Below are 23,997 nucleotides of genomic sequence, written 5' to 3'. Positions count from 1 at the left end.
TTATTGCCTTAGGATATTATACATATTAGAGCCAATGTACTATTCGTTGTCATTGAAGGTAAAAATACCGGGAAGAAAAGATATCAAAAAAGATATCCCGGTGCTCTGGTTCATAACATCCCTTATATCATCTTGAGCCAGATAAATCAAATCATTGTAGTCCCAAATTTTCATGGACAAAGGCCGCATACACGGCCGAGTACTCTTATATATGTAGCTGTATGAAAAGCAAATGTTATCCAATATGGCTGGGCAGGACCTCTATTCCTCGCCTAGATTGGTCTTCGGTATTCTCGTTCCATTGCTCTGGCACAAATCATTTGACATCATTGTAGTGCCTTTCATCCGTCTAAATCAATTGCACTGGAACGAAAACATTGATATTCCCAGGAATGTACATCTCACCAACCTGGATTCCCTCGGCTGGGGTAATGCGGTATCCACCCATCATTACTGCAGGTCTCAGGCGAAGTGTTTCTTTTGACATATCTTCATCTAGATGGAGCTGCAGCCTCGATGGTATTGCGGGATTCTTGGCCAGATAGTAGAGTGCAGATGGCAAGGTAGTAGCCGTAGTCTCACTGCCAACAACTACAACTACTTGTGAATCCTCATCAAGAGCAGCTTCAGTCGGAGCCGCAAATGTATCCTTCTCGACATAGGTTCTTAATAGCCACGAGACAATATCCTGTGGTGGTGTCTATATTCCAATCCTATATTATAGGTATCGTGATGCTTACATGTGCAGAGATGAACTTGCGTACCTTTGCTTTTGCTCAATCTCATCCCCACACCACCGAATGAAACTGAAATATCCAGGCGCCACTCCTGGGATACAGCTGTTCAAAAGCCAAGGAACATGACATAGTTTTCCGAGGATAGCCTTATGGTCATGAACGCCTTTGATCGCTGGACTGGATATTCGATGCATGTAGCCAGGTTGTGGAACTATTTTCTAAACCCAACATTCCCATGATGTCAAATCTGAACAACATGGACTAGACACTGGCATCGATAGGTTGACCTAGACTGCTTTTGATATAATGAGCAAACCGGGGTACCTTGTCTCTAACACGTGGCTCGTAGATCGTAAGAGCTAGACATTCTTATCAATGATGTTGTAGGAAGAAAGGACTCAAAATCCGAGATTGCCCTACCTACCTGTGATACTGAACACACGGTCCCACGCCTTTCGGCGCTTTCAGTGATCCATTATGCCGCGCGAGTGATGGACCGAACAAGATTTAGACTGCGTTGACACCTGAGTATAATATGTTAACATCAAGCACTTAAACTGGGGACCAAATATCAACGGTACGGCTGATTTGCGAAAAATGCAGATCTCCCGCGGTCCTACAGAAATGCAAGTTTTTTATAAAAAAAAAAAAAAAAAGAAATAAGCCTCGTGTTATGCACCCACAATCATCTCAGACCGACCTGTTCAAATAAAATCGCCGTATGTGTCATGCGGCTTCTCAATTCCCACATTGTATTGGAGTAGTATTGTTGGCGCCAGGTGAATAGGGCCCATGTCGTGGGAATTTTCGAGAGAAAGGACTGTGCTTCAGCGATCTTCAGCTGTACAGCCCCTGATATTTCGCCTCTAAAGATCAGGCCCCACGAAGCAATCGCTGAATGGCGGTTTATAGGAGTCAAATTGTAACTAAGTGGAGTATGCATGCAGCTATTCCTTTAGCCTTTGCTCCATTTTCATGTCTCGATCTCATCTCCCCTAACCGCTGCAACATCACAGACTGGGCCTGATTTAGTGAAACCAATTGATAAACAACGCCACTGCTCGAGTTACTTGTCCCCGCAACGGAAGGGTCTAGCTTGACGCTATAACTAGTTAATGACTTTTTATTTCCGGGTATCGAACGGGTGGCTCATTAGCGTCGTGCAACTTCCCGCTGTGGAGAATGACGGGGGCAGATTGAAATCGTAATGAGATTAGCAGAAATTTCAATTCCAGTTTGTCAACGCTATGCAACAAAGGGAGTCGATAGTATCAAGAATATTTGAGTGGTAACCCAATGTTGATATTGCATCACAAAATGCTATAGATGCCAATCTCTTGGTGAGTATTGGCTTTTTTACGGCGGTAATAAATGTATATTTACTTAGAAAGACATGCGAAGATGTCAAGCCCAACATAGCCCTGGATAGAAAATTTGACATTTCATCCCTAACTACGTAGAAAAACCGGCATTCTCATACTTAAAAAGATGTTCCTAATATGACCCGGAAAGTTATGAACAAAGGAACAACAGATACTCCGTATTGGTTTAGGACGAAAGAAGAACCAGGTTGTTTGACACCGTTGAGTCACCCGTGTACCATTCCAAGGTTGGCTTGTTCCCTTACTCCTCCAGAAGGCCCTTCAACGTCTCAGCAAGTGTAATTTTAGGTGCAGCGATCTCCAGTACTGTCTTGCTCGTGGTTGAAACTGAACATTTCCCTTCCCATGCTGTCACCAGAGCATGTTTGACAGAATAAATCACATTCTTTGATTGATTGGTTGCCGCATACTGGTATTCCCAAATCTGGTCAAGGAATGATGTGTCCTGATAGGTGACTTTCTCAACCTTCGTACCAATGTACTGCTCAACCAAGTCCACTGTCTGCTGCCCAGTAACGTCTTCTGGTCCATTGAGGACATATTTGGCCTTATTGTGCACAAAGGGGTCTTCTTGGGACAAGAGATGAGCCGCAAAGACTCCAACCTCGGAAGAGTCGATGACACCGACAGGTGCATCTTTCGATGCTATCAATTTGAGATCTCCCTGCTTTCCTGTTTTGCGGTACTGTTTGATAAATTCCACAGTACTAGCAAGGTAGAAAGCCGAAAAGGTATTAGGCTGTAGTGAAGTCCACTGTAGGTTGGTGAATTCGGGCGAGCTTAGGAGAGCCTCAATCGCCCAGTGGGTACGTGTATAGTAAGCGGGAGAATCTGGGCGGACATTCACAGCAGTGGTAGAGATTCGCACGACGTATTTAACACCTGCGTCCAAGGCAGCAATATGGAACGTGGACTCTTCGACGAAGGCATTCGGGTCATTGTGTGGGGCAATGAATGCTCTGGTTATTTGGTGTTCACGGAGCCAGTCAGAGGTGATATCAACCCAGTTCTTCTCTATCACTTCAACTCCAGGCACCTTGGCAAGCCTTTGTGCCACGGGACTCTTCGAGGAACGAGTAAGGGCAATGACACGGTGGTCAGACAAAGCATTGCTTGATTGAAGCAACTTCGGTAAGGTTTCGACAACGGCTTGGCCAGTGTTGCCTGTGGCACCCACAATGAGAATAGTAGGAGCCATGTTAAATGAAGAAAGGTATTGTTCAAACAAATTTTAAGATAAGATGTGTTGTAACTGTGTCATCCATCGAGGGACTTGCTGTGAACTTATACTCGTGCTCGGCCTCTGCAATTTATAAATTTGCAGCTTATAGTGGAACTAAATGTCCATGGAAGAGTAAATTACTAAAGAAAGAAGCAACTTGAATAATACATAAGGTTAGTAAAAAGGGTATAGTAGCAGTGGCATCCCACTAGGTGGCAAGTGGGAGACCGGTGGGAGGCCGACTGGGGCGGCTTACGGGGAAGTCGGGACTTTCGTCATATTTCGCCCTCACATTCTCTTTTACAAAAATTACAGACCCTTATGGAGGAAAGGGATCACCTATATGAAAGGTTTTCTGTCACTCCCGCCTTTCTCTCTTTAATCATCAACCACACCACCCAATATGCCTAAATATAGTCATTTTATTGGATATCGGATCAATAACGTATTTCACCACCGAGTGGCCCACACCACCGAGTGGCCCACCCCATCCAAAACGCGTCAATTAATTTAACCCCTTCTTCTTCAACCACCCACCATGCCACCAATACGCTCCCGGAGCTCTAAAAATTCAATAGAGCAAGAGGGTAGGGTCTTACTAGCTATCCAGGCTTTTAAGAACCAAGAAATCTCTTCAATTCGTGAAATAGCGCGCCGTTTTAATATACCACGTACAACTCTTCGCCACCGAATTGATGGGATACAACACTACGCGACTTTACGCGCTAATTGCTCTAAATTGACGGAAATTGAAGAGGAATCTCTTCAAAAATAGATCCTCTCTATAGACTCTCGTAGAGCAGCCCCTCGGCCCTCTATAGTACGAGAAATGGCAGATCTTCTTCTATAAAAGCGTAGAACTACCCTAGTTCTTTCGGTCGGCTAAAATTAGGTTATAAAATTCGTAAAACGATATCCTCTCCTCTCCTCCCGATTCTCGAAACGGTATAACTATAAGCGTGCGAAATATAAAGACCCTAAAATCATTAAGGAGTGGTTTGATCTAGTTTAAAGAACTATCCTTCAATTTAGGATCGACCCTAACGATATCTATAACTTCGACGAGACTAGTTTTGTAATAGGGTTAACTATAACTATAAAGGTTATTACGCGGAGTAAATACTACGGTCGGAGGCCGGTTTTATAACCTAGAAATCGTGAATAGGTGATAGTGGTTGAATATACGAATGCTTCTAGATAGGCCCTTCCTCCGTATATGATTTTTAAAGGCAAAGTCTTTATTGAATCATAGTTCGACGGCCTTCCGGAGGATTGGCGCTTCGAAGTTAGTCCTAACGGCTGGACCTCTGATAAGATTGGACTTCGTTGGCTTAAAAAGCTCTTTATTCCTAGTACTACGCGTACGAAGGGGGTATACCGGCTTTTAATTCTCGACGGCTATAGAAGTCATTTAATACCTAAATTTGATGAACTTTGTGAGCAAAATAAAGTTATATCAATCTATATGCTAGCGTATTTATCTTATCTTTTATAACCTCTTGATATTAGTTGTTTCGCTGTGTTAAAACGTACGTACGGTCGGATGGTTGAAACTAAGATACGGAACGGGATCAACTATATTAACAAACTTGACTTCCTCGAAGTATACCCTCTCGCACGAATTGAAGCTTTTAAATCGGAGACGATTAAAAATAGCTTCGTAGTAGCCGGTTTAGTCCTATTTAGACCCGACCGAGTGATCTCAAAGCTTAATATCCGGCTCCGAACACCTACCCCCCCTTCTAGTAGGGGTAGTGATTGGGATCCTAAAACCCCATCGAACTACGTCCAATTACAAAAGCAAGCATCGTCAATTAAAGCATTGCTTCGTACACGATCAAGGAGCCCTCTAAGTCCTCTCAATTCCGCTATAAACCAGGTTTTAAAGGCATGCCAGATCACTATGCAATCCGCCGCCTTTCTCGAGAAAGAAGTAAGCGAATTACGCGCCGCCAACGAGAAGCAGAAGCAAAAGCGTACTAGATCCCGGAGGCAGATACCCGCTAAAGAAGGCCTTTCAGTTCAAGAAGCCTCTGCATTAATTATGCAGCAACAGGAAGCAACTGAAGCACCTCCCCCCGGCCCCGGCATACCTAGAGAATCGACTATCCAGCCACGTACGCGGCCCCCCCGGGGGTGTGGAATATGCAGATTACCAGGACATAGAAGAGAAACATGTCCAGATAGACCAGTTAGTTAGTTGATTTAATTTAATGGCGTTATGGTTGAGATAAATGCATTTAAATTTAATGGGTTGGGTGGGGTGGGCCACTCGGTGGTGTGGGCCACTCGGTGGTGAAATACGTTAAGGCTATTGCCCCAAAGCCCAAAGCCCAGCCCAACCCAACCTGCAAATAGGTTGGGTTTTGGGCCCGGTCCTTAGGACTATCGATAGGCTATAGGCTTATACCTCGAGCCCACTACAGGTTAATAGGGGCCTAAATAGGCGCTAAATAATATATATATATATATATATATATAAGTTATTCTATGTCTATAACTTAGTCGATATCGGTATATCTAATAATTAGCGGAAAGGGGTCGAGAAGCTTAAAGAATATTAGACCTTGCCAACTCCCATCATTTGGTCCCATGGGAGTGATATGCCAGTCCACCAATTCCTATCGAATAAGGAGGTACGACAAGGAGCTGTGAAATGCTAGATCATTCAGTCAAAGTCACTCACTCATCTATCTCCGTTGCATGTACTCCGTATGGCTCTATTACAAATTTTTGGTATATAATCAGGGCTTACAATGAGTACATGCTGAATAATTCGAAGCTGATAGGGTCAAATGGGATTGTGTTGGATTATCCTATAGATCTCGAAGTCAAGTCACTCGCACGAGAGTCGCGAGTGTCCACAATATCTTACCCACGAGCCCTAGGCCACTTACTATCTTATTCATTTCTATGCCCCGCTCTGCCTTTATCTTTCGATAAGTAGAGCGTCCTAACTCTTAGTCTCCCAATCTCTCCTAGTACTAGTATAGTTTATACTATATAGATCTTGCTATTTTCCGGGCGGGGGCGCCTCTCGAGGACACAACTAGCCGGAGTCCGTAGGAGTAAGGGAGTAATTCCAGCTAGGTGAGAGCTAGACAAGAGCTAGGCAAGAGCTAGCAGGAAATTCTTTCGGCCGGACCACGGAGCAAGATAAATAAAATAAAGCTCTAAACCCCCCAATTTAAGAACGAATGACCTATTCCGTGAGGTGATAAGGTGGTAAGGTGGTGATATACAATTTCTCCTATATTCAGCACTCGAATTGTTTTATGAAATTCAATAAGAGACAGTGCAATGACGGAGTGATGGCCGTATTGTTCATCATCGAGGTGACGTGACTTGATAAGAATGCGTTTCTGCCAAGGGATTGCCAAGATACTGCCAAGTCAATCCGGTTTTGTTGTGGATCTGGAGGGGAATACCTAGGGTTTGGAAGCAACATGGGGGCCAAAGATCTTAAACTAGTGCATACATAGTGAAGGCTAGGAGAAGTTCGAAAACCGCACTTATTTGTCGAGCCCTAGATTGACTCTAGCACCGACTCTAGCATAGTGCCTTTGAAGCAATGTAACACCACACGAAGTTCTTCGACCTATGGATAAATCTACTTAGGTACTATAAACAGAGCGAGCACGGTCAAATAGTTAGGGTAAGGGGACATACGCACTTTAGAACTTGTAATTCTTTTACCACGTTGCTTCCAAGATTTAACTCCAAGCCTCATAATTCTTGAACTTCTCTTATTACTTGCAGCGATGCAGCTCTCAGACCTCACACCTTCCAGGAAAACCCATCGCACGGGGATAGCCGTGGCCCTGTGGCCCACTGAGGCCAACGGACCGAGGGCGGACACCGACCCTCTGATTTACCGTCTCAATTATATATTTGATATTCATATACATACGCGTAAAGCTTGTATGTTATGTACAAAGATTTGGGGGCTAGAGCATGATATATATGTAAGTTTAGACAATGTCAAATTGATTCCATAGCGCACAAGCAAAGACCAGAACTACCTAAGCTGAGCCTTTCGCGACCCCTCCTCCTTTTTAAGCTTTCGCCCAAGGTAATTGGCATAGCCCTTCAAGCTCACTAGTCCTATCGCAATTAAAAATGCCAGATGGTGAAATCTCCGGTCGCAAGCCTCTTCTGAGTTCCAATGGCCACACACTGGGAGAGAGCCAAAGAGAAAAGCCAGGAGTGTAAAGAGGGTTCTATATTCCCGATACATTTAGTAAGTATCACCAATAGTAGGTATTTATTTGCTTACAGGAAAGTATGTTTGACAAACGGTGCCATAAGGTATTTGACGACGAGGTTACCGGGATAGGAGTCCACAATCAACATGAGGGGAGAAGTAGGTAGCTCATCGTCTAGCTGGCTTCCCGCAGAGGATCCCAGGGATGTGATAGGTGTTGTTTGGAGGTCTTCTTTCTCCATATTAGCGAGACTGGAAATGGAGAGAGGTACGTTGGAGAACTGTGAGAACGAGAAAGTTGGACAAATGAAGATGGGAGTCAAAAAACTAAAACATCGCCTTATCTCCAGGACGGAGAATATTGTCTTACAATAACAATAATAATAGTAATATTCTTATAATAATACGTGACTGTAATGTATAGACAGTATCAAGCTGATACCTAGGTAAAGAATTATTAGAGACTGTCGAATACTAAGTCCGAATACATGGTAGGAGGCTGGGGGCAAGCCACCCCACCTCTTGACTCTACTCTCTACAAAAAACTACTCCTTCCGCGTCAAAAACGGCCATTCATCAGCATCTGTACCTAGTTTTACTACTTCCTACCCTTAGGACCTATATATCCTTTATTACAAGGGTAGTGGCAATTATGTATGTTCTAAATATATGTGACTACTGCTTTTGGTGGCAAGTATCTCCTAAAAGTGCTCTTGTCTTGATTCCTGCCGTCGGCGTTGCTGAGTTTTGTGCTGACTTGAACGCAGTTGACTTCCTCGGTAATCATTCGGCAGCTTTGGCATAATCTTGGCCATTGCTACCCAAGCGCAACAATAGCCTGCGAAGCCAAGACGACTGCGTCTGAGCAGCTGTGATCGCCAACCTGGACCCTGGGCTATAGATCTGAAACGCATGCCAGCCCCCAGGCCAAATATGTAACTCTGCCTCATTCCCATGTTCCCAAAGACGACACGCATACGCGGTATCTTCATCGCGGAAGACATCAGTTGACCCACACTCAACATACGCCGGGGGTAAGTGGGCAAGATCACTCGCGCGTGCAGGTGCCGCGTAAATAATGGAGACATCATCATGTGCTGCTCCCCCTTGGTGATCGCCGCCGCCGCCATTAAGGAGGCACTTCCACGCAAACAAGTTGCTCTCCCGCGACCAGACTCCGTGCGCTCGGTATTGAAAGCTGGAAACGGTGATGTTACGGTCGTCTAACATGGGGGAAAGCAGAATCTGCCCACAGAGGGGCGGGAAGACTCCACGATCGCGGCATAAAAGGGCGACACCTGCTGCGAGCCCGCCGCCGGCTGATATCCCGGCTATTAGGAGCTGGGATTGATCGATTCCCAGACGGCCTGAATGGTCTCGGACCCACTCAAGCGTGGTGTAGCAGTCTTCCAGAGCTGCAGGGTGTGGATGTTCTGGGGCGAGGCGATATTCGACTGTAATGCAGACGACCTGTTCCTGTTGCACGTGCTCGAGCAACAATTCGATCCCCGTGAAGCGATCCCCGGCTATCATCCCGCCTGGATGAATGTATAGGATAGCTGGAGCTTTTCGAGAGGTTGGCGATTGGCAGTGTGCAGATGATGACGGACGAAACACGGACACTTGAAGGTCATCCCCCTGAACGCCTGAGACGGTGTAAGGCTCATGCTGGACCCGCCAATTTTTTAGAATCTCCTCAAGAACAGAAGCCGTAGTCTGTCGCAGGGCATAAATATCCTGGGTCGTCTGAATTGAGAACGACGGCGGGTTGCCATTGATGGCAACGAGTTCCGGGTCATAGACTGGGCATGGGTAGACGTTCGCCATGGCAGCAGTACCAGACGAAGATATTGTGGGATAATATGATTCACCCCTGCTGATTCCGGTGTATTTGCCAAGTAGAAGGCTGAGCAGGAGAATAGACAGGATGAAGCAAGTCAGGGCCCAATGCAATCTTTATAATAAGTCACATAGAAGCCACGAAAGCCAAAGTGCACACCAACCCAGCTACCAAACCTTCCTGTTTGGGAAGTATCGCAACGTCATGGTCTGTGTAGGCTAAGCCCGATATGGACTAGGCCGTTAAGGTAGGCTCGGGGGCGTTCCCACCAGGCTTTCCCACAGGTCAAGGGACAAGGCCCAGAATCCAATATTAATATGTACAAGGTCAAGGGGTACTGCCACATAGTGGCCTTGTGCTGGTCGCAGTCCTTGGTAAGCGGAGCGGGGCGGCGTTTTAGATGCTAGAACCATATTCACAAGTAACATTCCTCAGTCCCACTTAAAGATTTACATTACTATATTCCCGGCACCTCTTTGGCGACAAGAGGCAACTACTAGCTAGTATTATCAAAATATATTCATTCTGGTTCTTAAGAACCCGGGCTAGGTATCTAGGAATCCACCTATAGCCGATGGTGACACATTTATCAAACAAAGGCCTTGTCAAACAAAGACGTGAGATGCGGCTGGCATCTTTCACTTCCCAGAGTTCTTACGAGCCACACGTAAACCAGAGCAGCTCACAGTATGTTTGCGAGATAGCGGTATGGTGGCTGGAACCTCCAATGGCAGGCTCCAGGGATGAGTCAGGAGGAACCGGTATATCCAAGCCGTCGCGAAGGGCCTCGTGCTGTATAGCGTCAAGATCCACTTGGAAGCTGGGCGACAATCTCGCGGCATCGATCGGCAGTTCAAGAAACAGGAACATTGCCTCTTGATATTCTAGGATACTATGCTGGTATCTGGCTCGCTTCACAACGGCAAGGATCTGGATTGTCTTTGACCACAGCACCCGTGACGCCTCCGGGGTGAGTGGATACGGGCTGCGCAGAAGAGTCCAGAGTAAGAACTCTGCAGAGCGTAATGATTTGTTGTTGGGTAAATATCGCTCAAGCGAACCCAGAAATAGCTCGGCAGCTTCAGACAAGTCTCCGAGCTCTAGGAGCATCAGATTGATGTATATAATGCATGCAAGCCTACAGTTATCGGTCCTGAGCCGGTCGCCAACCATTTGTATAGGCTGGTTCGGGTTCGGGTCCGCTGCAATCGGGTAGGAACCTCCTAGGGCGTTGTTCCGGCGTAATTCTGGGCTCAAGACCTGGTGAAGAACGGTGCCAGGCTGGAAGCTCATGAGCCGTCGAGGATACATCTCATACTGGAGCTCGGATTCAGCTTCAGAGGTGGGTAAAAGCCTCAGTATGGAGGCTCTTCGACCGGTATAAGACTGAACGAAACAATGGCTGTTGCTGACCATTTCCTCGGTCGTTATTTCAAAGTCATAATTTGCTTGTGATGCCAACGGGTTGCGAGGGCAATTGAAATAACCATCGCGTGCATTCAACAGCGCGAAACAATTCCACAAGATTTTGCTGTACATGAGATCATGAGCTGTGAATGCTGCCGCACCGCCTCGGGCATCAATGATGTCGTACATTGCCCGCCAATGAAGCCGGAATGTATCCAGATCACCCCACAAGCGTTCTGCGATGGCGAGTTGATAAATTGCTAATATCGTGCCGTTGTCAGGATGCACCCCTCGTGCCCTAGAATACCCCAATTGCCTGCTCACCTCCCCGAGGGCCTTGCTCTTGAAAGCGAGGGATAGGGTTCCCGTCACTTCATTTTTATAGAGATGCTCTCTGTGACGGGCGGAGTGGTACAGCATACCCAGGAACGAGGCAGGATGCAGGCTGTACAGTTGAAACAGGTCTACACTAGGCTCATGTTTGGAAATACCCAACTCGGCGGAATCTAGGAGCAGTGATGGAATGACTCTAGTATCTGTGAATGGGTAGTCAGTATGGGTAGGTATCCAACGCGATGGAAAGAGATCAATACAGTGGTCGACCAGCTGTAATACTGCGGGCGATGACTCGACCGGCAAGGTGTGGAACGGGTCTAGACTGCATGATATCGGCTCCATGAGAAAGATGGCTGGACAAAGTTTCATGCGCTGGCTCTCTTGGCAATCCTTCTTGCTTCCCGCATTGGTATTATCATCAGCTGGAGAAGAGTCGGATAGTATTGGACGTCTCAGGCATGCTTGTTTCTTGGCCGCATAGTCACGCCACCTGCGTTCTCGCAAGCGCTCAGTTACTAAATGAGAGCGGGCATTCCTTCGACTATGGCCGCCCGTCGCATCCACAAAATGAAATACTCGTTTAAAGGACGCTGTGGTGGCAGCGCTGGGTTGACCGGCCAACAGGGGCGACGAAAATTCCATCGTAGGTGATTAGAGCGTTGTTGGGCAAAAACTTTGATGTCTGTCGCACTAAAAGCGCACCTAATAGCTCTCTGTAGGCCATTAGGGTTGTGTGCATGAGAACGAGGAAATCACCTCTCGGCTGATTCTTGATATTACGCTAACCTATCTAGGAATAGCGCCATCAGGCAATGACGTTGCGATACTTCCTAAAAGGGAATCCTAGAACCCATAATGGATGACAGACACACAGCAAGATTTCGCCCAGTTTCCATTGACCTCTATAGTTATTAATAATAACAAAACAAGGTGAGATCAATGCCCGAGGACAGTACTGACCGGAGACTCACGATACTATATAACCGTCTCTGCAACCCATTCTATCGGACACTACAAGCCTTCAACTTTTTTCTCCAACTACGAGATGTCTTCTCTAAATTCTCCAAATATCGTTCTCTACACGACCCAGACTCCGAATGGGAACAAAGCATCCATTCTCCTGGAAGAACTGGGCATCCCTTATCGTGTCTACAAACACGACTTCACCGCTCGAACTCACAAGGAGCCGTGGTATCTGGACATCAACCCGAATGGCAAAATCCCTGCCATCACGGACGTTTTCAAAGATGGCAAGGAGATTCATATCTGGGAGTCAGGCAACGTCTTGAAATATCTCGTCGAGCAATATGACCCTACCTTCAAGCTCTGGTACCCTCATGGAACCCGAGAGAACTATGAGCTTTTTAGTTGGGTTAGTTTTTGAGAGATTCCCCAGAATACCCACACACAAACGAATGCTAACCCTGCTGCAGCTTTTCTTCCAGGTCAGCGGCCTCGGGCCCTTCCAGGGCCAGGCCACACATTTCCTGCGACATGTTCCTGAGCGCATCCCGTACGCTCTCGATCGATATCACAACGAAACTAGACGTCTGTACTCTGTTCTAGAAAAGCAGCTGTCGCAGAAGACAAAAGGGTATATCGTGGGCGACAAATTTACCATTGTTGATATCGCCTTTTGGAGCCTGGCTGCCACAACTCCATGGGCAGGTCTGGACTTGGATGAGTTTCCAGCAGTCAAGGAATGGTATGAAAGACTCTTGCAGAGGCCGAGTATCCGCGAGGGCATGAATGTGCCAGAGCCACATGGCGTAATTGCCTTGGCTGGGGATAAGGATGGAGAGTTGACCAAGAAGTTTGAAGAGTTTCACCGCAAGTGGGTTATGGATGGCATGGGAATTGATGCACGGGCCATGGAGGTTCAGAGCAAGCGCAAATAAACTAGGCTATTATCAAATGCTCAAAGAGCTATACTAGATGACAATACCTCAAAGGAGATAGGTTTTTATGCTCATTATTAGTACTTGTATGGCCGCAGCCGAGGGGGATTGTTGACGTACCTAACAACCGTATGGAAAAACCTAGATATAAACAATAGCAAATCGTGATGAAGAACTATAACCATGTAGTTATTATAAGGGCCAAGATACTTGATAAATGATCCTTAGATAGCAATTTTGTCTTAAGGAGCTCCTAACTTGATAGGGATGTGCTTGCGTAGAGGAGGCTGATAACTGCAAAAACCGGGGTTCGGAGTTCCGAGATTAGGGCTTGTACTGGCCGTCGGAGTTTGGGAGGCACATCTAGGCTCCAGGCTCCTGGGAGGGGTTTGCTCCTGGGACGGGTTACTCCTTCCTTCTACCTGCTACGCAGGATCAGATATAGACAAGTTAGGAAGGAGCGACCCGCCTCGCTCTTCTAGCGATCAAACATGGCAAGCGCGACCCCTGCCTGGTTAGCAAGGCTCGCCTAGTTGAATAAAATATACCGAGTAGTCTGAGTGGACCGAGTAGTCTGAGTGGACCGAGTAGCCTGAGTGGACTGGAGCTTCTCTAAGGTGGAGCAAGGAGTAGTCAGAATCCAATCACACATTAGCCCTCTGATCCATTGTTGACTTCTCCCTTGAAGCCGTTGATTTAACTAGTTGGCTATAAACCACCATCCACTGGAAATGGAACATCTAGCTAGTCAATGATGTCTCCCATTTGCCACCCCTGTTTTGGGTTGGCAATCAGGTCTCCTTGAGTCTCCATATGTAGTCTTCCTTACGGAACCTTCTTCCATACGGAGCCCTCTTCCATACGGAGTCCTCTTCCTTACGGGTCAGTCTGCTGGGAGGCTCAATAGTGCCACCGGCATGATTACCAGCAAACGAACAGGATGTGGCGCTTCTGCAAAGGCATTTTTGTCAAGAATTAGAGAAACACGGACTCTTTGACTTTTTCGCTCAAAGAGGTAGTGGAGCCAGTGGTTGCAACTTCTCAGATAGGACAAATATCTGCTTCTGGATGAGATTCTCGGAGTAGCAATAGTCCGCAAACTTATAGACGAACTGACTTGGCACTGTGTCTATTTGAAGGCAGAAGGAAGCAAGTTCCTCTCATTAAAAGCCTGACACAAGCTTTGTTGCAGACTTGACTCAACATGGGTAAAGGTCAATTTCACCACTAGCTGCATCAAAGAAAACTTGGTGATGTGTATAAAAAGGCCTTGCGGTATACTTGGAGCATGGGCAACTAGCAGCGATGAAGGATTAGGTGGAGTAGTATGGTATGGTATATTGAATATACTACTACTTCACTAACTTACGGACCCCATCCCACCTGTTGCATAGGCCACTGCAACCAGCAACGACGCTCCTCATCCAAAAGATAATATATACGACTAATGGTATGAGCACTGACCCCCTGCATCCACCAAGCCCATTCCATCTCTTTTGTGACAACGCAGAAATAGGCAAAAATTACCATTGCCTCAGGCTTGCGCTGCTGGAAGTATCCATAGTACTGATCCGAAACCGTCCACAGCCAGATAAATATATCAGCAGTCTCGCAATCATGGGATCCAATATCGAGTGTGGCAAACGAGAGTGCCAAATCATCAATTGCGCCGTGATAACACTGTAGTTCATTAGGATCCTGAACCGTATCCTGTAAGAGCTTTTTCAAGACGAGAAGAAATGGCGGCGTGGTAATGGTAGACCGTGTATCCCGAGCTAGTTTCCTTCGATCGCCCATCTGAAACATTGGTGCTAGCGGTCCCGTTCTAAGGGAGTCGTCTGCTGATGCCAAGATATGTACTGTGCCACGAAATAGGGTCAACCACTCGATGTCTCGATCACTATTTGCCCAAAAACCGTGTCTGGTGTGTAGTTTGGCAAAGGAGATAATGCAAGTCAGAATAGAGAAGACGTAAATGTTTTGGCAGTTTTCTTTATCGATATCTGGGAGGATAGCGGACACCATCTGTAAGGCGGTGTTATGATAGAGCTCTGCTTGGGAGATATAATAGTCGTGGAATTCGGGCTTTATATGAGCCAGATGCAGCGCAGAAAGTGCGATAATGGCGCGGAATACGAATGGCGATGAGAAGCTGACTTGCGGAATCCGGATTTGCCATACAGTTTGTAAAACTGGATTGCGTGAAAATGTATAGCAGGTTGATGTAGAGAAGTGATGGAGTAGAGCCATCTCGGTCATGCCCATTGAGGTGTTCTCCCCTGAGGAAGCGGGACTTGGGGCGCCGGAAGTGCCGAGGGTTGCAGGTGATACCGATGGCCTAGGGGCTGGGACGCCCTCGCCGAAGAAACATTGGACTCCATGTCTGAGGCAGTTGTTGCAATGCGGCCTGGTTTCATCACACTTTTGAATTGGTTAAAACAACCAAGACAGATTATTTCTTTGAACCACTCACTTTTATTTTGCGAGTTTTGCACGACCGGCAGCCGTTTCTAGACTTTGTGTGCGACCGTCGGGGCCCCATGTTATACCCCATGGACGGGACTGGAACAAAGATCGAAGTAGATATAGGTCTAACAGCAGAGAGAGGTAGAGAAGATGTAGTGTTTAGATCCCAATATATATGTAAATATTTTGAGAAAAGGATCTTTAGCCAAGAATGACAGAAAGTTGGTGTACGAACAATGCCCAGGTATAAAGATAATGGTATGGATGACTGGTGTTGTGAACTCTAACTAGACAAAACTTGCTATTTCAACAATATGTGCTTTAATGATGACTAAACGTAATATATGGTATCCATGGATGCCTAGTACTCGAAGTCACATGATTCTCATGGTATAATGTCTGGTTTCTGCCATGTATCATGTATCATGTATCATGTATCATGTATCATGTATCATGTATTCGGACTGGGTGTTCGACAAAGAACCCCCAAGTCCATGTCTCACGCTAAAACGCTAGTGTCCGCCCCACAAAAACACTTTCACCTAAAAATATCCCATATCCTCTTCACACTTCAAAATTGTTGCCTGTCTGGTATCCATTCCTTAGGCATTATTTCTGATATTGACTAGTTCTGTGCCACTGGCCCGAGACTCAGTGTCACACATAGCCAACCGGGGAGTCAACAATGTCTTTGGAGGAAAGATGTTGAAGGTGATCATAGTCAAGAACATCAGAGTAGCTTCAAACACGTAAAGGTATACTTCCGTCGACATGAGCGGACCATCCGTACCAGTAATATACTCAACGGCACGGAAGATAGACCGAATCATAATAAATAGACTAGCTATATATAGGATAAATAGGCACTTCACCCACGGCACCGTAATAGTAGACATAGAAATGCAATCCCAGCACTTCCTAAGCCGGTAATGGAACACGCCTGCAGTAACAACGAAGAATCCAAAGAAGGCGATTTGGATAAAAAGACCGACAATAATAATGTTTTGTCCGGTGGTAATCTTAGATTGGGTCTTTGCGGAAGAGAGGAAACCACCGCCAGCGCTCTGAGCGAGGAATGAGATAACGTCTCCGCAGACAAAGATTTTGGTCAGCCATTTGACTCGAATGATAGAGAGCGAATCATGGCTGGTAGAGATGATTGAGCGGCCTAGGATCATATAGATAGAGGCGGCGAAGAATGCTGGTGCGAGGAGAAGCAGGACTGATTGTATGACATATGGAATTGTTGTCCAATTGGGGGTCTCTTGTGAGCTAAGATAGCGACCGATATAGCCGATAGTTTCGACTATAAGTAGAGTTAGCCTTATATGATCGTTTATAAATGAGGTTGGTATACGCGTACAGATTCCTCCGATAATGAAAGGAATGAAGAACCATGATCGATTCCGGATCATTTGGAAAATGTGCACCGAGGTGGTTAATCCGAAGAGGACAACGAAAAAGATCGCCGCAACTGCCGACGGGTTGTAGTGGTAGAAAATGTATGTAGAGTCATTGGCCATAGCTTTGGTAGATTGAATTGAGTATAGGAGAAGATGTAGTTGAATCGTGAGAATGGTAACTGAAAGCTATGCTGACTGTGAGTAATAGGGTCCATGTAGAGATTGACAAACGCTTTTATATCTATACATCAATCTTGAAATGTCTGTAGGATCTGATGCTAAGCTCTAAAATTTCATTTTGATAGTTCACGTACTCGGGTTGGAATCCGAGATGTAGTTATCCCTGTTTCTAGAAGCTTATGGATCGGGCATGGATCCAGATTGTGGCTTGGTGTGAATCTAGGGACTCAAGGCTACCAGTTAAATTCTCCTCCTGGCTTGTATATTTTTGTGTACAGCTCAATCTTAAACCCATTTTGGACAATAAAGCCATCCTTAAGGGTACCTGAAGATCAAACCCGAAATTCGACGAAGAGCACAACATCAGTCTCTGATTGGACAGTCCATCTCGGTCTCGGAACTTTATTCTTCGTATTCGGGTCCGGATTATCCAGCCCGTCTTACCTAGGTATATTCTTCATCGGTGCATCTACGGATGTTGTTTTGTGGAGATGCCTAGATCCACAGTTTAATATATCAATTGTTCTGCCTGAAGAAGACTCAACCCTGTTCAACTTATCTCGGATATAGTCGTACCCAAGCCCACCAAAACGTACCGTTGGTATGCCCCAGCGGATCGCAGCGGATCTCAGATTTGCAGATTAGGTATCTTTTGTATGGCAACTCTATACAAAAGATACTTAACAACAACCTGCACGCAAGTCTTAATTGGAAAATAAAATGGCTAAGCTTAATATGAGTTTACTTCTACCGATCTACTAAGGTTAATTCTAAATCTATACAAAAAATATTGCTTAAAGGTTCAGTATGTACTCTCAAATTACACACTTGGGATTTCTTCCTATAGTTACTAGCATATAATTGGGACATCATTTACAACATATGCATGTCTTGTTCTATCCCTAAACCTTTTTCACGCCCGAGAAGATTGATTTCATATTTATGTTACGTTTGAGTATCTTTTGTATAGCAACGTACTACGGAAAATACGTAATTTTGCAAATTTAGGAACCGCTGGGACACACCAAGACCGTGTAGGCAAAGCCAGTTGGAGCTGACGCCGATCGCTGTTCCCTTAGTTCGGGCTTCCAGAGGTAGGACCTCAGGTATGTATACCCATGGTATCGAGTTTGGACATGCCATGGATGAGCATGTACAGGAAAAATAACGTGACGGACGCTTCGGCATATGTCTTCCCGTTTGGTTGGTTGACTTGGGAAAGCAATGCTGCTACCATCATCATGCATATTCCTCGGTCCAAAGAGCCGATCATCATTGCCTTCCGGCGACCCATACTGTCCAGTTTGAATTCTTGAGCCAACGTCTGCAACGCCTGCTGCATATTGTTTTTTTCCACCCAGGTTGCTTATGTAACTGGGCCACTAAGGAGTTAGTACAATTAACTCGAATCAAGAAGCGATATCTCAATATAAACATATTGTCAAATACTGAGTCGAGTACATGGTGGGAACAGGGTATTTTACCCGGTACTATATGTTACGGACATACTCGTCACTAATCACATGTGGAGACCTGCACCCATCGATGGGACACCGAGAGCCAACCAGCCCGCTTGTCATCAGATCACGTGCAATATCTAGTATCCAGGCAACTCTAGAGGCCAGGGAAGAAAGAAACCATGTGCTTAGTGAACAAAAGCATGATCCGCTGTTAGAGGTTTTTCTGTAGATATGTATTTAAATTTAATATGTAGAGTAGGGGTGACGGCTCGCTTGTGGTGGCAGATCGCTTGTGAAATACATTAGTAACTTTATAGGTAGAGCTCACCCCCGGGGAGCGCCCGGCACACCAATCCTTAGCTATGAAATGGAAGCAATACCCAGGGCCGCTGTACAGTGGGGTATTATCCATAGCCACAAACAGCTCAGGTAATTCCTATAAAAAGACTTCTCCATATTTAGCGTGCGATATTTAGAGTATTACGCTAGAGACTCGTATATGTAACTACTTGTACTTATGTCGCTATAAATTGCGGTACCCTGTAGTGGACCTAATCAGCCAATAGCGTCCGCCGGTTGAAATTATATCAACGCACGTTTCCGTGACCGCAAAAGTCATTTTCATCGACATCGCACTCACCATATCCAGTTTTTGACCTGATGGCAAGCCTTGGGAATGAATTAGATCTCTCGCAATATCCAATTAACTACAATTCCCATGCCTTCAAGTGTTGTTTTCCTGGCTGCAACGCCAGCTACCGGCGCAAGGAGCACCTGCATCGCCACGAAGGAAAACACTGTCAGCAGCAGGCTTTTCTATGTTCCAATTGTGGTAGACAATTTGGACGAAGGTATCTACATATCTTCTTCATAGACTCATTCTGCAAACACCCACTCTAACTCATCTTGAACTCAGCGACACACTTCGACGCCATGTCCGTCAGCGTCATGGAATAATTGAACCTCTCATGCGTGCGCAGCGAGCTTGTAAGAGCTGTCATGCATGCAAGTTGCGGTGCGAAGGAGGTGTGCCCTGTGATGAGTGTGTACGTCGCAAGATTGAGTGCTCTTTCAACGACCCTGCTGGCGCAGTAGAGAATCAATCTCCCGAATCCGAAACGCATCGTGTATCGAGTGTGAAGAATGACCAACCACAATTAAAGAATACAGAGAAGGCGGGGCACTACATCCGTCTTTATTTTGAGACTTTCCACCCGTTTTGGCCATTCATTCACAAAGGATCGTTCGACATACGCCGTGAAACACCCTTCCTGGTTCAATCAATGATCGTTATAGGCATGTGGGCTACTAGGGAACCATCTGCGCAGTCATCAGCAGTGAAACTCCACGGGATACTAGACTCGGCTCTTCGGGGTCAAAGGGTTCGTGCCACTAATCATATTTCCTACACAATATATTCCGGCTTTACTAAGATCCGATTGGTAGGAAAAATGGGATGCCTCAGAAGCACCTGGAGCTTCTAGTGCCTGTGTCTGGCCAATCGCAATGTACCAGGCTATCCTATTACATATCATCTTCTCTTTTCTTGTCAGCAGCCGGACTGCTGTCGATTTTGACTTAAAAGTCTCTCTTCCCCCAGCTGATTTGGGATTACTCGAAGCTCTTGTCCGAAGTTGTCGAATCCTAGGCATGTTCTATTATCCGAACATTATTGCCAAGTATGAAGAAGCTGACTTGGCTTCGTTCGTCTGGGTTTGTGTTGAGGAAATCAAACAATTTAATATAGCCTTGTACAAGGTTTGTGGGAAGGCAAGCAGCTCTAGTATACGAGACGGAAGCCATGGGGATATTAATGCAGTATGGTCTTTGCTAACCCCAGATGAACTTCAGTTCCCCCTGCCAGGCAATGTTCCTTTGTGGAATGCTGTTGGCGCAGATGAATGGATGGCTGTTGGGAGGGACGAAAAGCTGGTTTCTTTAGATGATGACTGCCAGGAGAAGTGGATATCGAATTCTGCAGAGATATTAGAATTCTTCCGGCTATAGAATTCAAACCATTTGTCCTTTGGGTGTAGCAGTAGCAGTTATTTTGGGCTTTGGATATCGGTCCGAATGAATATAAGAATTCCTGGAAATTGATAACAGCTTAGGGGCCACATGTGGACTTGTTCGCTTGCGAGAATGAGAAAAGCTATCAAGCCCGTAGCGATTGAACTCGCTTACTTGTCTTGTTATACATAGGCTAACGTAAATGTCTTGACAGGTATTTATTGATTGCCTTGTACAAGGGGAGCGAATCAGAAGGGAATAGCCTCCTTCTGCCAAGACTGCCCGCCGGCTAGGGAAAAGTTCCTTAATCCGAGGTTGATCTACGAAGAAATCAGATCAACATAATAGTGGTGCAGTGTTGATCTACCATATCCTGTGAAAGATACAGCCTCCCACATAATAATGTGATCCTAGTTCTCATTATTCTCTTCATCACTGTCGAAGACTGCATCATCATCGTCATCATCTTCATCATCTTCCTCCTCATCCCCCTCTTGATAATCCTCATCTTCTTCCTCTTCCTCACCCATCGCAGCATCCAAGTCCAAAACCTCATATCGCATAGCATCCCCATACAGAACACAGGTAGCACGCCGTCCCTTCCGTCCATTAACATCGACATGCACAGGCCGTGCTTTAGGGCCATGTAGATCAAAGATATGTATAAGGACACCCGCGTGAGGGGATTCAGGCGAGAGATCTATGGTCGTGGCTGATATAGTAGGCTTGGGGGTGGATGCCGTGCTGTCACACTCAATATAGTCAAGGACCAGAGGTGATGGGTCGGTTATCTCGTTTGGGGATTGTGTTGAGGCCGGCTGGAAGGGGAAGTTGAGGAGATGGGAGGATCCTTCTGTTCGAATAGATTGTTAGAATATGCATGTATAGCCTAGAATAGGATTATTATAAGTCAATATGTGAGTGACTTACTGCTGTCGCGCCAGAGAACCATGAGTGTGTCGTCTTGGACGAATTGGAGTTGGCGAACTTCGCCGTTTTGGAGGTCGAGGGTTGCGAGAGATGTACTACTTGTTGAGCTGACGCCGCCAACTGAGTTGAGGACGACACGGTATATGTAGACTAGTTGAGAGGGTATAAGAAGCTGTAATCTGAAGAGCGATTGTACAACTAACCTTGATGTTTTGATGTGACGGATCGGGTAGCGGCGTATACTGAGCAAGGCTGGCCTTCCATGGCATCCTGTGGGGCAAGTTAGCAATTGGAACAAGACAAAAGCCAATAGTCTCAAACTCACCTCGTAGCAGAAGGCTAGATCGATAACCCCTTGATCACAATCAGAGTTAAGCGTCAAAGGCGAGCGATGGAGAATTCCTCTGCGTTGAGTTAAGGCAATCTCTCCAAAGACCTTCTCAAATTGGATGCCTAAACGCCTTGTCAAGTCATTGAGCTTAGGCGTTTCGACAGATGTACCATCACCGCCCTTGTCCCGGGACTCGCGTTGCTGCTGAAGAAGTGACTTGAAAGTATCGAAGAACGAGCGGTCGTGGTCACCTGGAAGCCATTTATCAGTGGGAGGGGCAGGGGGTTGAACAACTCCGATCATAGGAAGTTGGCGGATGAAGTTCCGCAGCGCACTTTTGGTCAACGCGCCTTTAATATACTTCACAGTAGGAGGGACATCGAACAAGTCTCGCTTCTCCTGCAGCTCTTCGAGTGTCTGCGACAAGGGCTCGCTGTTAAGAACGTGGATTTCGTGACGAAGCCATCTAGAGAAAGCAGCAAACTGGCCCAGTTCCTCGTTGGCATGCGTGAGAACACGGTGCGCAAGAAGATGGAGACAATCAAGTGTCTCCACGATAGCATTGAGCTTGGTCGTGTCCAGCCCAAGGACATCGCTTAGCTTGTGAAACTTAGACAATCCAACCAACCGACTGAGAAGTACCTGACTGCGTTCCAGGGCTGGGAGGAGACATTCGTGTGTCAGTCGCCGGATATTCTCGTAGCCGCCCGAGACAGCCTTATCCCATCGCTTGTGGCCCTATATCGTTCATTAGCCTACCGTCTCCCAAATAGCAAGGCTCACTTACTCTTTCTCCAACAATATCCGTGAGGAATTCTTTCATCGGCTCAAAGCAATGACCAGTTACAACCAGGTGATAGATAGCAGTGATAAAATCACACTGGCATTTTTCCTGCAAGTCCTCATTCACACTGCGCAAGAACCGCGCAGGGAGCTCCTGAGCATTCTTCCATTCAAGCTCAATCTGCCGCTGCACCTGACCAATATAGCGCAGCAAATTCTGAAGCTGTGTAGTCTTCGACGCTAGAAGAGACAGATATCTCCCAGACTTCGTAATAAATCGAAGATCCATCGTGACAAGCTCAAGCGGACCACGGGTATCACCGTTAGCCGGCGAGGCCAGCAGAGCATGCGTAGAGCTCAAGGGGTGCGAAGCGTGTCGCAAGATACGGCATGAGTCAGAGATGCCGGGAGAGCTTCCCACGGAGAAAGAGCCAATCTCGAAGCAATCAAAAATGCGCAGGTGGACAGTGCCATCATTAAAACCGACGGATAGCACATCAACCGAATCATTGGTATCCTTGGAAGAATGGAAGATGGCGTCGAGAGACGCCCGCGAGCTAAAGACGTCGTCCTCGCCTCCTGTTGCAGGCAGGGTGCTCAGCTTTGGTAGTGAGCTCTCAATGTCCAGCAAGGCAAGTTCCCTGGGTAAATCTGCTTTAAGTGTGGTAGTTGCCTTGGAGGGATACACTCCCGGGGCTAAAAGGTCGTCGACAGAAACCTGGCCCGCGGATTCATGCAAATGCCGCTGTGCGGCTTTGCTATCGGTGAAATTGGCACCCCACCCGACGCACGTCGCCTTGGGTGCTGGGTTCGCAGTGGGATTGGACAGTTCCTCATTCTGCTGATAGGTCTGGTAGTGGTGCACCGTCTTCCCGGTATAGGAACTAATGACGCGGAGCGAGCCATCTCCACACGCGACAGCGAGGAGGCGACCTGGAGTAGCATTAGTAAACAATCGCGCGTGGAATCAACAATCAAAGCCAGGAATATCTGATCATAGAGAAAAAGAAAGATATCGCAAAGACCAGCGACAAGGAAATTCAAACGCACCATTCCCCTTCCACGCCATTCCTCTAATCTCGCCATCTTCTTCATCCTCGCCCAGGTACGGATCTCCACCAAAGGAGCCCCCGAACACTCGCTGCCCATTAAGTCGGAATACGCGTAGTTCCTCGTCCTCGGTCGCCAACGCTATCAGGTCCATCGTGGGACAGTACGCCACGGCCTGCGCCTTGCATTTTGCTGGTAGGGACTTCTCCCCGACGGGGGTCAGCTGGGGGCCATCGACTGCCATTATGGGTGTTTCTTGCTCAAGACAAAAATAACACATTCAGCCCATTCTTATTTTGGGAACATCAGAGGTTCAAGAACCGAGGTGTGGTGCTGTTCTTTTTTGGCCGAAGCTGTT

The 23,997-nt window shown here is 46.5% G+C and overlaps 9 protein-coding genes across 9 annotated transcripts; 2 read left to right on the top strand and 7 right to left on the bottom strand.

The window, feature by feature from the left end:
* Positions 1–349: 349 nt before the first annotated feature.
* N7537_000193 (Cytochrome P450) lies at positions 350–931 on the bottom strand (the record flags this gene model as incomplete). The annotated part of the gene is made up of 2 exons (XM_056891251.1): positions 350–665; positions 765–931. The coding sequence occupies 2 exons, from the start codon at positions 929–931 to the stop codon at positions 350–352; spliced, it is 483 nt and encodes a 160-aa protein (XP_056756246.1).
* Positions 932–2,360: 1,429 nt separating this feature from the next.
* On the bottom strand, positions 2,361–3,317 carry N7537_000192 (uncharacterized protein; the record flags this gene model as incomplete). Its single annotated transcript, XM_056891250.1, has 1 exon — positions 2,361–3,317. One exon carries the CDS (start codon positions 3,315–3,317, stop codon positions 2,361–2,363), a length of 957 nt encoding a protein of 318 aa, XP_056756245.1.
* A 5,011-nt stretch (positions 3,318–8,328) lies between these two features.
* N7537_000191 (alpha/beta hydrolase) lies at positions 8,329–9,372 on the bottom strand (the record flags this gene model as incomplete). The annotated part of the gene is made up of 1 exon (XM_056891249.1): positions 8,329–9,372. The coding sequence occupies one exon, from the start codon at positions 9,370–9,372 to the stop codon at positions 8,329–8,331; it is 1,044 nt and encodes a 347-aa protein (XP_056756244.1).
* A 667-nt stretch (positions 9,373–10,039) lies between these two features.
* Positions 10,040–11,770, bottom strand: N7537_000190 (uncharacterized protein; the record flags this gene model as incomplete). The annotated part of the gene is made up of 1 exon (XM_056891248.1): positions 10,040–11,770. One exon carries the CDS (start codon positions 11,768–11,770, stop codon positions 10,040–10,042), a length of 1,731 nt encoding a protein of 576 aa, XP_056756243.1.
* Positions 11,771–12,173: 403 nt separating this feature from the next.
* N7537_000189 (glutathione S-transferase family protein) lies at positions 12,174–13,026 on the top strand (the record flags this gene model as incomplete). The annotated part of the gene is made up of 2 exons (XM_056891247.1): positions 12,174–12,500; positions 12,562–13,026. 2 exons carry the CDS (start codon positions 12,174–12,176, stop codon positions 13,024–13,026), a joined length of 792 nt encoding a protein of 263 aa, XP_056756242.1.
* Positions 13,027–14,391: 1,365 nt separating this feature from the next.
* N7537_000188 (uncharacterized protein) lies at positions 14,392–17,015 on the bottom strand (the record flags this gene model as incomplete). The annotated part of the gene is made up of 3 exons (XM_056891246.1): positions 14,392–15,447; positions 16,119–16,798; positions 16,856–17,015. 3 exons carry the CDS (start codon positions 17,013–17,015, stop codon positions 14,392–14,394), a joined length of 1,896 nt encoding a protein of 631 aa, XP_056756241.1.
* Positions 17,016–18,177: 1,162 nt separating this feature from the next.
* Positions 18,178–18,417, bottom strand: N7537_000187 (uncharacterized protein; the record flags this gene model as incomplete). Its single annotated transcript, XM_056891245.1, has 1 exon — positions 18,178–18,417. One exon carries the CDS (start codon positions 18,415–18,417, stop codon positions 18,178–18,180), a length of 240 nt encoding a protein of 79 aa, XP_056756240.1.
* A 778-nt stretch (positions 18,418–19,195) lies between these two features.
* Positions 19,196–20,542, top strand: N7537_000186 (Zn(II)2Cys6 transcription factor; the record flags this gene model as incomplete). The annotated part of the gene is made up of 3 exons (XM_056891244.1): positions 19,196–19,386; positions 19,452–19,917; positions 19,982–20,542. 3 exons carry the CDS (start codon positions 19,196–19,198, stop codon positions 20,540–20,542), a joined length of 1,218 nt encoding a protein of 405 aa, XP_056756239.1.
* A 413-nt stretch (positions 20,543–20,955) lies between these two features.
* Positions 20,956–23,883, bottom strand: N7537_000185 (uncharacterized protein; the record flags this gene model as incomplete). Its single annotated transcript, XM_056891243.1, has 6 exons — positions 20,956–21,398; positions 21,476–21,625; positions 21,679–21,745; positions 21,801–22,544; positions 22,594–23,522; positions 23,640–23,883. 6 exons carry the CDS (start codon positions 23,881–23,883, stop codon positions 20,956–20,958), a joined length of 2,577 nt encoding a protein of 858 aa, XP_056756238.1.
* Positions 23,884–23,997: the final 114 nt, after the last annotated feature.

This window comes from Penicillium hordei (assembly GCF_028827395.1).
Source record: "Penicillium hordei strain IBT 12815 chromosome Unknown utg000001l_segment0_segment0, whole genome shotgun sequence".
Classification (NCBI taxonomy): Eukaryota; Fungi; Ascomycota; class Eurotiomycetes; order Eurotiales; family Aspergillaceae; genus Penicillium; species Penicillium hordei.
The sequence above is the reverse complement of the archived record's forward strand: the minus strand, read 5'-3'. Positions and strand labels throughout refer to the sequence as shown.